The sequence below is a fragment of the Choloepus didactylus genome, chromosome 2, assembly GCF_015220235.1.
Source record: "Choloepus didactylus isolate mChoDid1 chromosome 2, mChoDid1.pri, whole genome shotgun sequence".
Taxonomy (NCBI): Eukaryota; Metazoa; Chordata; class Mammalia; order Pilosa; family Megalonychidae; genus Choloepus; species Choloepus didactylus.
The window spans coordinates 10,482,048-10,498,014 of NC_051308.1; the positions used below are offsets into that span (position 1 = coordinate 10,482,048).

At 37.4% G+C, this 15,967-nt stretch overlaps 1 protein-coding gene across 5 annotated transcripts in view; it reads left to right on the top strand.

Moving 5' to 3' along the window:
• The window catches only part of SNX9 (sorting nexin 9), a 140,188-nt gene that overhangs the window by 51,962 nt on the left and 72,259 nt on the right, over positions 1-15,967 (top strand). For all 5 annotated transcript variants that reach the window (XM_037820482.1, XM_037820479.1, XM_037820495.1 and 2 more), the window contains exons 2-4: positions 5,323-5,409; positions 13,766-13,840; positions 15,607-15,732. In XM_037820482.1, the coding sequence (XP_037676410.1) occupies positions 5,323-5,409; positions 13,766-13,840; positions 15,607-15,732 (288 nt within the window). The remainder of the gene's footprint in view (positions 1-5,322; positions 5,410-13,765; positions 13,841-15,606; positions 15,733-15,967) is intronic.

Consider the following 15,967-nt stretch of genomic DNA (forward strand, 5'->3'; position numbering starts at 1 on the left):
TTACTATCTGGCCCTTTACAGAAGGAGACAGATCAGCCTTGGTTTAAAGCAACCACATCAAATATGTGATATAGCCATTTGACATGGCCTTAAGAATAAAAAAGACAATCAGAGTTGCAGACTTGTGTAATTATGAAGCACTGGGCAGGACAGGCCCATATGTGGGGGTCAGAGGTGTCTATTTTTGCATGCTGTGTAGTAATAGTGATGCTCCATGTGAAATGGCCAGCTTGATGCCATCACATCAAATGACTGCTACAATGACTTTGTCCGGTCGTTCTTGGGTACTGCACATAGAAGCTTTGATCTGGCTGAGTTTGGGGAGAATGGTTTCAATCTCTAGTGGTTTGGTTACAACCTAGTCTCAGCTCAGAGGATTTCTTGTGGTCTAAGTACTTTGAAAGAACTGTTCTCCATAAGTGCAAAGGAGCAAGGGGTAATGTAGAAGTGGATAGTAAAATGTAATTTGCTTTATCTTCTGTATTCAGCACTGTTTTTTTCCCCTTGGATTTGTTTAATTGCCTTTTGTTACACTCGTATTTAAGATTATCCTAAATATTTCTTGTGGAGTTCTAATTCTATGCTCAAGAATTTCTATTTACATTTCTGTTTGACTTGGACATTTCCCAAATTCCTTGTCTAATTGACCACTAGTTTAAAAAAATTCCTCCAAGTGCATCATATTTCAGACTGATATATAAAGCCATTTTAGGAAAAACATTTTAAAAGAACATATTAATTTCACTGTTAATTTATTCTTAAAATTTTTCCAAAATGAAAAATTAAATTTCTGGCCATTTCCAATGGCTGCTACCAGTTCTCTTTGGAAATTTCCATTGGGAAAAAGTCTTTTACAAGAATAACTATTAAAACAACACCTTGACGGAACTGTATCATCTTGACTATACCGTTGGATAAGTTATTAGAGAAATTGCTTGTGAACATTGGGGAAATGGTTAGACTGACTTAATTTCATTCTTTGGAAATTTTAAGAGCAACAGTACCCAAAAGATGATACTTAATTGATCCATGTCCCTTGGAAAGGGTTTCTTACAGTGTGTAGCTGTTTTGGACCTTGACCCTTCCATATTTTAACAGTTTTATTAATGACACAGGTGAAAATAGAGAAAGCATGCTATCATACTTTCCGATGACTCTCAGAATTCAGCAGACTTAATAGGAGCAATGGGCTGAATCTAACAAGGTGAAATTTAATAGGGATAATTATAAAATTCTGTATTTGGTTCAAAATAACAAATGAACAAGCATTTAAGGCCAGGATTTAGCAAAAGGCTATGGAGATCACAGATGGACATAAACTGAAAAAGCATTTAAGCCTTAAACCATTTAGAGTAAGGACAAATAAATCTACATGTATGAATAGTATAATAATGCTCTCAGGGTCTATGGAGTAAGTTTTGTTTCTTTTGATACTCTTGATTTTTAGGTTGCGATGAGATTTAAGAAGGCCTTAAATATGCAAGCTTTTATTTTAAAAAAAATCACTGAATGTGCTTAAAACAAGCCTGCCATTTAAAGAGGTAAACTGGTTGTACAGAAATATAACCTACATGCAAAACATCAGTTCTCAGGGGTGTCAAATTAAAAAAGGGATCCTTCAGTCCTTTGAATTTCTAGAGGTTTATATATTCTTCTCACTTTTTAATTGAGCATCTATCTCCATTTTAAAGATAGAAGAGCTACATTGCTGGAATTTACTGCTTTTTTCCCCAAAATTGAACTGTGATTTATGTGATGCCAAAGAAGCAGATGTGTAAGAATAGGGCCTTCTGTTTTCTGCTTTCTAACCCTCATATGAACTTTTTGTTTCCGGTTTTGTTTTGGGTTTTTTGCTAACGTGAACTATTTATTTCTCTGTTGTTCATTTTAGGTTCCTATTTTTGTTTTTGTTTTTTTACATAATAAGAAATACGGAAGGGTACTTTTTATATCCAGTGTTTCTCTTTATTTAGAGTGTTTTCTTAATAAATTCCCTGGATTGGGATTATTGGTTTTTATTTACTGGAACTGTTGGTTGCAAGTGACAGAATCTGGACCCATAAGCACAAAGGGAATAGTTTGGCTCATGTAACTGAAAAGTCACCAAGGGGAGAAATAGCTTCAGGCTTGTCTTTTAATGATCTCATCAGGACACTGTTTCTCTTCATCATTCCATGTGGCATTGACTTCATTTTTCAGACAGGCTTTTTCTGTACCTTAGCTGGCTAGCTGTTGGCAGAAATACCAGAGGAAAAGACCCACCCTCCCCAGCATCCCTATCAGTCTCTGAAAAAAAGTCCTGATCATCCCTGTTTGGGTTAAATTCTCACCAGTCACTCGGAATCAGGCAGGAACAATTTCTAAGACGAAAGGATATGGGGCAGACCAAATAACAAATGCTTACAACATAAGTCAAAAAGTATGAATATTTTTACAATCCTATCTCTTCTCAGAAAACAAAAAATCTGTTAAGGTTGATGGATCAGGTACATCAGTTTGGTAACCAGATGCTGTGTCGTGGCACACTCAGTATTCCAGTGCCTTTTAGTTTGAGTTTTGAATCTGCCAATGTTTATTTTACTGTATCTAGTTAACAAAACAGATATGTAAGATTGATGTCTACTAGCCATTCACCTTGTCTGTAATACTTTTTGAAATTGCTATTGGAGAGATGAATTGTGATTGGTGGTATATATTCAACTGTAGTTATCTACTGACCAGGAACTATGTGGAAATTTAGCTCTGAAGATAATCGAGGAGTTATTTCTTAAAGTATAGCTGGCATTGGAAAAAGCAGCATAGAAAAATGAACCTTTTCTTTCAAAGGCCACATAAAAAATAGATGAACTGGCATTTGGGGTCAAGGACATGAGTATTTTTATCTGTTTTGGATACTGTTGATGATGAACAAGAGGGCAAAGGGGGAGTGATAAGGGGAGAAATGGAGAACACAAGTGGAAGCCAAAGGTAAGGATAGGGAAGAGAAAAGAAAGAAGTACCTAACGGGAGAAAGTGCCAGAGGTTTTCAACACTGAAGGTGTCCAGTCTAACCTAAGCTTTATGAGAATAGTTGCTTCTCTAGGCTGTCAGGTTTTTTTTCTGTTGACAAATTGTGCTCATTTGGGGATGGGTTTATCACATGTTTCTTGTGCTCCAAAATTATTCTCAGTTCCAATTTTAAGAAGCATCTAAGTAAAATAAGTCAGTGTTTTTAAATAAGCATACAGTATTTATAAACATTTTTCCGTCGGTGAATTTTCAGTAATATTTAAATGTGCAAGGGAATTTCCATTTCTTTATTTTTGACTAGTTTCACATTCTGTTTCACTGAAGTTTAAGCTTAGTAAACAAGAGCTTAGGTATTCTGTATTTGGGGAATAATTGGATTTTACTGGATTAAAAAATTTTTTTTATCCAGGAGTCTCAGCGAACGATAATGAAAACAACAGGTTTTCTTGCCTAGCCGTGTTGGTATTGAGTGCCCTGCAAAGTGGCTCCATGTTAGCACCCGAGCCTCTTCTCCAAGACACCTCAATACCCTGCCTGAGCTCAGTGAGATCTCTCAACGGATGCCCTCAGATATTTAGTTCATATTTGCACTCACTGTATGAAGGACATGAGATACATGTGACGTGTTTTTAAAAATAGTCTACAACACAGCAAGCAAATTCTATCTACTTCTGCTGCTCTATGAGAAAAATACTTCGGTGCACTGTTTCTTTGTCCCTTTTGATGACCTGGAGAAACCTGTAATGTTTATAAAATTTTCATCTGCCTCCAGCCTGTTCTTTCAGTAACCTTTCCCAACTTCTTGGTGTGTAGAAGTACAGGAGCTGATACTATTTTTTGACTGACTGTACATTACCATTTGGTTTTTCTAACATTTTATTATGAAAAATGTCTAATTATAGAAAGATTCAAAGAATTTTACATTGAACACCACAAACCCATCTTCTAAATTCTACAAATAAAATTTTATATACTTTCTTTCTTATATATTCATCTGTCAATCCATCTGTTTTTTATGTATTTTTAAATAAATTAGCATTTGTTGGTTTTCCCCCAGTCTTTTATCACTAGATGTGAATCATTAATCCTCGTTTAAAAACAGGGCACATATCAGTAAGCAAATGTGGAGAAAATGTGATAGAGAGCAAAAAGGCCTAACACAGTTCTTGCCATATGGTAGATGTTTCAGTAAGTATTTGTTGGAAGGATACAATTTTACTAGTCCTATTTGAATTTGCCTTTTAAGGCAAGCAGTTACTTTTAAAACAAACCATATGTTTCCTAGATATATGTGATCCCAATTTTATAAAGTAGACTTCTGGAAGATAGTTCATGAAAGGCAATTACAGAATTTGAAATGGAATAAAAATGTGTATATAAATAGCACATTTTATATTTATATTTTATACTAATTTATTTTGTATTATATATTATATTAGTATACTATATATGTATACATAAATAATTTTTTTTTTACAACAGTGTTTCTCCCTGCCCCCCACGTGGAAATTGCATGTGGAATCCACATTTCTGGGTTTGATGCCTCAAGGGTCCTCTTAAAGAAGAGTCTGAAAGAGCCCCACATCCCATCAACCAGAACAGCTTCCCTTTTGCCTGTTTTATATGAAATTAAGGTTTAATTTCAGGGAGAAGATTGAAAAATCACAGCTGTTTTTATAACTTGACCATCACACATAGCCCTTTGTAAATCATAGATAGTATAGCTGAAAGTGTTATGGTGGAACAATGTAAATATATCATGCTACCCAAATCTTCACCTTCTTTTCAGAGGCGTAGGGATGCTGCATGGGGAATATTCATCCCAGTGGCTCTGGATATGGAGGAGTGACAGTTTTCATAGGAAGGGATTCCTCTGACGATGTGTATATGTAACATATGTTGTGTGTTTGCACACGTGTATGTTTGTCCCTTCAGTTCCTGAGAGCAAATGTTCACAGAAAAAAGAAAGTCTGTAGTTCTGCTTTTTTTTGTTTGTTTTAACATTTAGTGAAATGGGTATTTTTGTAGGGCTGATCTCTGAGGGCAGTGTGGGCAGCTACTACAGCTCTTCCCTGCCTCCAAAACAGAACGGGGGCAATCACCATTGTTGTTATTCTTCCTCACAGTACCACTGATGAATCATTTGGGTAGAACACATCTTCCTTTCTTCCAAAACAACCGTAGCTTACTGTCACAAAATGAATTGTTTGCTCACACCAGAAAATTTACAAAGTAAACTATTTTTTTTTTTTTTTTACTGTTAAGGTTTACATTTTTAACTTCCTCTTTTCTTTTCCTCTCTATTCCCAATAGGCTCGAGTTATGTATGATTTTGCTGCTGAACCTGGAAATAATGAACTGACAGTTAATGAAGGAGAAATCATCACAATTACAAATCTGGTAAGAGAACTGTTAAGTTTAAATCAGATTGTTCTTGTCCATTGTGGACTTATTATTATTATTTAATAGACTTTGTTTTTTAGAGCAGTTTTAGGTTTACTGAAAAATTGCACAGAGTTCACATATTGCCCACCCCCCCCGAGTTTTCCTTATTAACATCGTGCATTAGTGTGGTACATTTGTTAGAATTGACAGACGATATTGATACATTATTATTAACTAAAGTCCATAGTTTACATTAGGGTTCGCTCTTTGTGTTATATAGTTCCATGAATTTTGACAAATACATAATGTCGTGTATCTGCCATTACAGTACCTTGCAGAATACTTTCACTGCCCTGAAGATGCCCTTGCTCCACCTGTTCATCCTTCTCCCTTCTTCTGAGCCTCTGAAAACCACTGATCTTTTTACTGTATCCAGAGTTTAGCCTTTTCCAAAATGTCATATAGTTGGAATCATACAGCATGTAACCTTTTCAGACTGGCTTCTTTCACTTAGCAAAATGTTTTTAAGGTTCTTCCATGTCTTTTCCTGGCTCATTTCTTTTTATCACTGAATTTATGTTTGTTTATCCATTCACTTGTTGAAGGGCATCATGGTTGCTTCTAATTTTTGGCAATTATGAATGAAGGTGCTGTAAACATTGAGATGCAAGCTTTTGCGTGGAGGTAGTTTTCAACTCATTTGGGTAAATTCCTGGGAACATGATTGCTGGACTGTATGCCTATGTTAAGCTTTGTAAGAAACTGCCTTCTAAACGTGGAATATGACTCCCGGGGAGGAATGTAGACCTGGCATCGTGGGACGGAGAACATCATCTTGACCAAAAGGGGGATGTGAAAGGAAATGAAATAAGCTTCAGTGGCAGAGAGATTCCAAAAGGAGCCGAGAGGTCACTCTGGTGGGCACTCTTACGCACACTTTAGACAACCCTTTTTAGGTTCTAAAGAATTGGGGTAGCTGGTGGTGGATACCTGAAACTATCAAACTACAACCCAGAACCCATGAATCTCAAAGACAATTGTATAAAAATGTAGCTTATGAGGGGTGACAATGGGATTGGGAAAACCATAAGGACCACACTCCCCTTTGTCTAGTTTATGGATGGATGAGTAGAAAAATAGGGGAACGAAACAAACAAACAAACAGACAAAGGTACTCAGTGTTCTTTTTTACTTCAATTGCTCTTTTTCACTTTAATTATTATTCTTATTATTTTTGTGTGTGTGCTAATGAAGGTGTCAGGGATTGATTTAGGTGATGAATGTACAACTACGTAATGGTACTGTGAACAATCGAATGTACAATTTGTTTTGTATGACTGCATGGTATGTGAATATATCTCAATAAAATGAAGATTAAAAAAAAAAAAGAAACTGCCTTCTAATGTGGATTTATTTTTAAGATTTAATTTTTAAAATAAGTTGATCATTCAAACTCATATGAATTTTTCTTCCTATTGTTTCTGAAGTGTAGATAGTGAAGTAAAAAGCTATTATATAAACATCGAGAAGAGTTGGGTCCCCTAAACATAGCTACATACATAATGAATTTATTATCTTTTAATTTTATGTTTTTTGATATGTTTATGTTATACTTTTCTCTAAGATTTATTCTGTAAGTTTATTCTATCTATCCTGACTTTTTAGACAACCTGTAGTTTTTTTTGTTTGTTTGTTTTTTATTAAATTCAGTTTTATTGAAATACATTCACACACCATACAATCATCCATGATATACAATCCACTGTCCACAGTATGATAACAGTTATGCGTTCATCACCACAATCTATCTCTGAACATTTTCCTTACATCAGAAAGAACCAGAACAAGAATAAAAAAATAAAAGTGAAAAAAGAACACCCAAATCATCCTCCCATCCCACCCCATTTGTCCTTTAGTTTTCATCCCCATTCCTCCACTCATCCATACACTAGATAAAGGGGGTGTGATCCACAAGGTCTTCACAATCACACTGTCACCCCTTGTAATCTACATTACTGTATAATTGTCTTCAGGAGTCCAGACTGCTGGGTTGGAGTTTGGTAGTTTCAGGTATTTACTTCTAGCTATTCTAATACATTAAAGCCTAAGAGGTGTTTTGGTATGTTGTGTTCTCATTTTCATTCGTCTCTCTATATTTAGCAATTTCTCTTGCTATTTCTTCTTTAACCCACTGATTGTTTAGAAGTGTGTTGTTTAACCTCCAGGTATTTGTGAATTTTCTAAGTCTCTGATGGTTATTGACTTGTAGTTGATATGATCTTGTATTTGGAAAGTCCTGAGAAATCGACAACACAGTTACTTGAGCTATTAAATTCAGCAGAGTGGCGGGATAGAAGATTAATGCACATATGTCAGTAATGTTCCTGTACACTATTAATGACCTAACTGAAAAGGCAATCAAAAAAAAAATTCCATTCACAGTCACGACTAAAAAAAACCACATACCCAGGAATAAACCTAACCAGGGACATAAAAGACCATTACACAGAAAATTACAGAACTTTACTAAAAGAAATAATGAAGGACCTAAATAGGTGGAAGGATACTCTGTGCTCATGGATAGGAAGGCTAAACGTCATTAAGATGTCAGTTCTACCAAAACTGATCTACAGATTCAATGCAACTCCAATCAAAATTCTAGCAACTTACTTTGGTGACTTGGAAAAGCTAGTTATCAAGTTTATTTGGACAGGAAATGGGCCTTGAATTGCCAAAAACATCCTAAAAAAAGAAGAACAAAGTGTGAGGACTTACTCTTCCAGGCTTGTGCTACTATAAAGCCACAGTGGTCAAAACAGCATGGTATTGACAAAAGATAGACATACTGATCAGTAGAATCGAATTGAGAGTTCGGAAATAGACCCCTAGATATATGGTTGACTGATCTTTGATAAGGCCCCCAAATCTACTGAACTGGGACAAAACAATCTCATCAACAAATGGGGCTGGGAGAACTGGTATCCATAACCAAAAGAATGAAAGAGGACCCCTTTCATTCTTAAATTAACTCAAAGTTAATTTAACACAAAAATTAACTCAAAGTGGATCAAAGACCTCAGTATAAGAGACCATACCATAAAACTCCTAGAAGACAATGTAGGGAAACATCTTCAAGACCTGGTAATAGGAGGTAGTTTCTTAGACCTTATACCCAAAGCACAAGCAACAAAAGAAAAAAATAGGTAAATGGGAACTTTTCAAAATTAAAAGCTTCTGTGCCTTAAAAGACTTTGTCAGAAAGGTGAAGAGGCAGCCAACTCAATGGGAGAAAATATTTGGAAACCACATATCTGATAAGAGACTGAAATTCTGCATATATAAAGAAGTCCTACAACTCAATAGCAATAGTGCAAACAGCCCAATTTTAAAGTGGGCAAAAGATATGAAAAGGCATTTTTCCAAAGAGGAAATACAGATGGCTAAAAAACACATGAAAAAAATGTTCATCTTCACTAGCTATTAGGGAAATGCAAGTCAAAACCACAATGAGATATCTCACAGCAGTAAGAATGGCTGCCATTAAACATACAGGAAACAACAAATGCTGGAGAGAATGTGGAGAAATTGGAACTCTTATTCCTTGCTGGTGGGAGTGTATAATGGTACAGCTGCTGTGGAAGACAGTTTGGTGGTTTCTGGGAAAACTAGATATCGAATTACCCTATGATCCAACAATTCCACTTCTTAGTAGAATCTGAAAGCAGTGACACGAACAGACATTTGTACACTGGTATTCATAGTGACGTTGTTCACAGTTGCCAAGAGATTGTTCACAATTGCCAATAGGTGGAAACAATCCAAATGTCCTTCAGCAGATGAGTGGATTAGCAAAATGTGGTGGATTCATATCATGGAATATCGTGCAGCCATAAGAAGGAACAAGGTCCTGAAACATATGGCAACGTGGATGAACCTTGAAGATACGCTGAGTGAAATAAGTCATAATCGTAAGGAGAGATGTTGTATGTTACCACTACTATGAACTCCCTGAACAATGTAAAATCAATGTCTTATAATGTAGAATATTGGAGATCTAGTGACAGACAGAAGCTAGTGGAGGGGAAATGATAATCTAATATGTTCAGATATGTTAATGAGGGTGAATTCAAAGGTATAGGAATGGATACAGGTGATGAATTTTTGTTAATGGGATTTTAAGTATAAGGTGAATAGGATTGAAAGGGGTTGTTTAAAGGCAAGTAGAGATAGGTGCTTGCATGATATACTTCTAAGGTATGACACTGGTACAGAGAGTTCACAACAGAATGGAATATTGGAAAAATCTACCTATTGCATAATAGGGACTGTAATTAATAGGAATACCTTACTAGTACCACACAAACACTAGGTACAAATAATTAAGGGCTGAAAGAGCTATAGGGTGTTTTGGGTCATGAGAATAGTATAAAATGGAAAGTGATGAGGATTGTGTAACTAAGTGATGATAATGTGAGATAGGGATGGATTATTGTGGAAGGAACATATACTGTGTGAATTTAGGAACCTCCTGCTTTCTAAGTCAACCCTCGATCTTGAGGCTTGCTCTTACGAAACTTCTGGTTGTAAAGGAGAGGCTAAGCCCACCTAAAATTATGCCTAGGAGTCACCTTTAGAGACTCTCTTTTGTTGCTCAAATGTGGACTTTCTCTCTCTAAGCCCAACTCTGCAAATAAATTCATCACCCTCCCCCCGACATGGGACAGGATCCCCCAGGTGAGTGAGTAGCCCTGGCGATGTGGGATACAGATTCTAGGGGTGGGCCTGACCCTGGCATCGAGGGTTTGGCAATGCCTTTTTCACCAAGGAGGGGAAAGGAGAATCAGCAAGGTTAGGTTTTGGTAGCTGGGAGATTTCAGGTAGACTCAAGGGGCTATCCTGGGGGGTTGCTCCTGTGCAAGCTTCAGCTAGACGTGCTGGATGGCCATGGCATGATAAGCTCAGGTCAGCAGTGGTCCTGAGAATGCTGAAGAATGCTGGGATCCCTGTTTGAAACTCTATAGAAATTTCATTCACTGGGTTTGTTCTTCAGGGACTTAAATCCTTTGGAAGCTCCTGTGCTGGCTGAGTTCTGGGGCCTGGAGGCAGTAGCCCCTTGAAGAACATCCACCACATGTGTTCCCTTTTCCCATGGTGTCAATCCCCCTTTTCAGCATGGATAGGTTGGGATGGTCACTCCCGTCCCTGAGGATCGGAAGGGTGATTATGCTAGAGGGAGGGGTGGCAGTGGACAAGATGGAATTTGACAGGGCATGATGAATACTGAATCTCTATATAATTTTCTTTTTCTTGGTTGCTGTGGTGTTGGAATAGCTAGAAGGAAGGAACTGAAATGGTGGAACTGTAACTCATAGCATTCTTTGAAATTTGCTCTATCGCTGCTTGTTAAATTGTAATTTCAAAGTTTTCGTATATTTGTTAATGTCTCACAATAGGGAAATAACGAACTATCCCATAACATTCTTGAAAATTTCCTATATAACTATTTGTTAAATTGTACTTTGAAAATTATTACCTTTTTGCATGTATATTTCACAATAAGGAAATAACTGAAACTGTGGAACTGTAACCCATAACATTCTTTGAAATTGGCTCTCTTAACTACTTGTTAAATTGCACTTGAAAAGTTATCACTTCTATGTATATATGTTATATTCCACAATAAAAAAAATGATTAAAAAAAATCTCCAGCTTGGCTATGTTGATCAGACTTCAGATTTGGATACCCAGCAGCCTCATAAACATCTTTTCTTGGTTTTCCCACAGGCATCTCAGACTTGTCATGTCCAGAACTCAGTTCATCATCCCTGCTATACTTACTCCCACTACTGAATTCTCATTATTTCGTTGTGCCACCATCCATTAAATCATCCCAATAAGATTCTCCACTTGTAAGCCACAGCCAAAGGCATTGATTATTATCTCCTAAGTATTGTTCAGCTCTCTCCTCTAGCCTCTCCTCTCCTCTCTCTCCCTGCCATCAACTCTCTGAGTTGGACTCTCATCTTCTCACCTGGACTACTGGTCTTCCTTCCACAAGGCCATGGTCTGTCTGAAATGCAGTCTACCATGTTACTTCTCTGGCAGCTCCCTGTGCTTGTCCAAGATCATTTAACTTACAAGTGGCAGAATTAGGATTCAAAGCCTCATTTGTTTGGTCTTGAAGCCTCTGCTTTTTCTTCTCTGTGGGGAACACTACATGTGTCCCAGGAGTGCAGAAGGAAATAGGCTAAGAAAAATGGCTTTTAGAGCCAGATCAGAGAGGCCCTTGAGGGCCAGGCTGTAGACTTTGGACTTAATTTAGGAGGTAGCGGATTAATTTAAGGGGGTTGTTTCGTTTTTATTATTGATATTTTTATAGAGAAGTGATGTGATGAGACCAGCATTTTAGGGAAGTTAGTTTAGCAGAGGTAAATGAAATGAATTGGTGTGGCTAGAATCTAGGGATCCGAATCTTGAGTAGTGGCAGTGGGAACTGAAAGAAGGTGGACACAGGAGTCTTTGGAGAGTCAGACTCCAAGGACTTGGTGATTGTTTAGACAGGGCTGATGAGAACGGAGTCAAGGTTGATGGAGGCTGTTGACCGTTGAGAGAATGGTGAACTTACGAAGGACTTCGAGATTAGATGAGTTGAGTGTTAGAAATTTTGAGTTTAAAAAATAGTAAATGGTCACCTCTGTCCTCTAGCCTTGCATCACTTTGCAAATAGAAATGCAGAGCTAGAGATCAAGGCTGGAGATAGACAGGAAGCCTCTTCAACTCGTTAAGAGTAAGATTGTCAGGAAAGGCTCAGGGAAGGCCAGGGATAGTCTTTAGGGGAAGGGAAGGTGATGTTATATTTCCCCAGGTGCCAGGAAAGTGGGGACTGTGTTAGATAACAAAAATCAAGAAAGGAGAAGGAAGAAGGAGAAAGATGGTGGTGGTTCTTTTAAATTAATAGTTGGCCTTTTTTTTTAAAACCTATTTTATATCTTAGCTGCAAAAAAAAATTTCTGGATAAAAAAAGTTCATGTGAAACATTGTTCACGTGTCATCTTAGTTTTAAAAGTTTCTTGAATACCCAAGAAATAATGAATTATATCTGTTACTCTTTTCAGTTGCTAAAATTTTGATTTGATTTAGGGAATAAAAGAAATTTGAATATAAAATTTGTAAAAAAAAAAAAGTATGTGTGGTAATTTTGGATAATATGTTTGGTGTATATAGGTAAATATGTTCCATGTTTAATCATAAAGATTCTTTCATCTATCCACCAGTTTTTTTTTTTAATGAAGAAGTATTTAAAATTTAATGATTTTTAAAAATCTGGATAAATACTTTGGATTGGAATTCTTTGTAAAATAATATCTTAAAGTTGTATTGTAATAAAAAATTGACAAAGTTACAGCTTAAAATGATTTAAAAATAATGGGATCATCCAGATTCAGCTAATTGTTAACTAATCAGAGAACTGTTTGCAAACTTAAAACTCTTATTATTTTAAGATAGAAAGTGTGACTTGACTGAGATAATACTTTGAAAAATGGGAATCCTGATACAGATTTCTACTTTATTAATAATATTGGTATTCTGTATAATGCTATTTATCCTAAAGAGCTAAAGACCCAATGATCACTTAGCTTTTGCTGCATAACAGACAATCCCACAACTTAGTGGGTTAAGGGAATAAGTATTTGTTATTGCTCAGGAATCTGCAAGTCAGCAGCTGGTTCTGCTGGTCTCGATGAGGTGGGGCTGGGCTTCTTGGCGCATCTGGAGCTGCCTTGCGGCCTGGTTGGGGCTGAGGGGTCCAGAATGGTCTCCATCACGTGTCCGGTAGTTCTGCTGGGTGTTGTCTGGCTTTGGCTGGGACTGGGAGACTGGGCTATGGGTCTCTTGTTATTCAGCAGCCCAAGTTTATTCACATGTCAGCTTAGAATTCCAGAAGACTAGCTGAAATGCGCGAAGTCTTGAGGCTGTGAACTCGCCCTGTATTATTTCAGTATCATTGTATTAGCCAAAGAAGTCACAGGGCTGCTATAGATACTAGGGATGCGATGTGCATTCTCCCCCTTGACAGTTAGAACTGCAAGCCATTTCTGTTACCTGCTATAGACCAGTAAATAGAGAAGAATTACTAAGTAATGGGAATCTGTTAGTAGGTTATTTTTCAATCTTTGATCACTTATTGTTAAAGTTTGGTTTTTCTTGTTTTTAGATTCTCATTTTCTGGAGTAAAGAGAAGGCTTAAGAATATAAAATTAAAAGTTTTGAACAGAGTATTAGCAGAATACCTGCAGGAAATGCCAACTCTAATCCTTTGCTTTTTTTCTCTTTTTCTTTCTTCTTTTTTTTTTTGTGGTAACTTTATTAGGATGTTGGTGGAGGATGGCTGGAAGGAAGAAACAGCAAAGGAGAACGAGGGCTTGTTCCCACAGACTACGTTGAAGTAAGAGCTTAGCATCATTTATTAATTAAATCTGATTCTTTGTCAAGCGTATTTTTATGAATTGTCAACTTAAGGACCAGACTGAAAGGCAGCAGTTTTTTAAATTAAAAAAATTAAGTAATAAATGCTTATTATATAAAGTGTGGAAAATACACTGAAGTATGTCAAAGAAAAACTTGCATCAAATTATGTTAAACAGACAAGGATGACTTTACTCAAAACTGTATGCAATAGGGAAGAAGAGAGACCAGAAGGCTATTGCAAGAGAGAGAGCACGAGTGAGTGCTGAGGGCTGAGAGAATGGGCCCACCTCCCCTAAATCAGGGGCAGGAGCGCTTTTAAGGCCTGGTGTGAGCTAGTGGGAAAGTCCGGGAGCAACAGAGTGGGTCTGTTTCCTGGAGTTCTTTCCTGAGTTTACTGTCCAGGCCAGGTAGAATGGGTTCTGTCTAGATTCCCTAAGCGCCAAGGTCAGGGACGTCAGAGCCTAGACACAAGGAGAAGCCTGTCTGAAGTTTAGTCAGGCTAAGGAGACAGGTTAAGGCTGGCTTGAGTCGTCACACACTGGGTGAGGGATTTCTTAACCTTTGCTGTTTTCCAGGATCACAGTGCTCAGGTAAATTTTAGCAGTATCAAGTAGAACTAAGAAAAAAAATATTACCCATAGGCCAAAGCTCCAAAGAGTGGCTGTGAATATTTATTTAGATTAAGTTCCTTCCAAGGACAGCAATTTTTAATTATTCTAAATAAAAGTCCCTATTTTCTCTTTGCTTATATTGTGCAGTAGTTGCTGCCTACAACCCTGTTTTATTATAGAATTGATTCACAAAGTTTAAATAGATTTTTTTTTTTTAAGTAGTTTTTCTTTTCCCTGTACTCATTTGGGACATACTTCTCAGCTCCTTCCCCCATTCTCAAGGAAGAAAGGTATCTTGAATGAACTGTTGTGAGCTATTGCCTGGTTTAAGCGCTATTATGATTGCTGCAAAGGATAGTATTCCAGCACCCTGAGTGAGTTCTCCCCACCTGGGGACACGCCCACCCAGCTGACCAAAACTTCTTCTGAAACAGCCTCCTGGCGCCCCCTGGGGGTTGTCTGTAGTCACTCAAAACTGATACCAGGTCCTTGGTGAGCTTGCCGCTCATTTCAGAGACAAAAAGAAACAAAGGTTGCCTGGCATCCTGTGATTACAGTTGGAAAGAGATCAACGATAAAAGTACCTCTAGGTCGCCAGAGGAAGAACAATGTCCCCAGGAGGAAGAACAGTGTCCCCAGGAGGGAGTTTACCTGGGAGCTGACTGCAGAATGGGCAGGCTCTATAGCTGTTGTTCTTGATTAGGAATGAGGAGCCTTTGGTCTGGAGAATCTGATGAAATCTGAAGATGTTCTTCTCAGAAAAATGTCACACACATGTACCCTCGTATCTTTCATGCAGTTTCAAAGGCCTCAGAGATCCTCTGACCTCCATCCATAAATCTTAGGTTTACATCCTGTTTCAGCTCTGTGCACTGTACATACAGTATTCTAAAAATAGGCACAATTGAGAACAGTCGGAAGAATTAAATGGATACTATCATTAATTGCAGTTCTAGAATTCTGCAAACTTATATAATGCTATAGTTATTACAGGTGTTCTTGAGTATGCTTGTCTTTTAAGAATATAAAACCCTTTTCCATTATAGACAACACTTCTTGCTTGCCTTCAGGGATTGTTATTCCGACATGACCCCAATCTATGAAAATAATTGTGGTTCCTTTTAATATGCAGATTTTGCCCAATGATGGAAAAGATCAGTTTGCTTGTGGAAATTCGGTAGCTGACAAAGCCTTCCTTGATTCCCTTTCCGCAAATATAGCACAAGCCAATTCAACAGCTGCCAACAGTGATAACCAGGTATGTCTTACATTGTCTTGCTGGGTGTGGCTGGCTTTACTGAGAGCAGAGCTCATTTGTGAAAGCTTGTGATGCGTTCTAGCTATTGCCATTCTCTGAAATCATAATCAAAGCAGCTGGTAGATTTTGTGTGTCATTTCCATTGGGTATCAACTAGGAACTCACCTGTTAAGCCTGTCTCACAGACTGTTTTGATTTTAAGAGAAAAGACAGGCTGTTTAATTTTAAAGAAAGG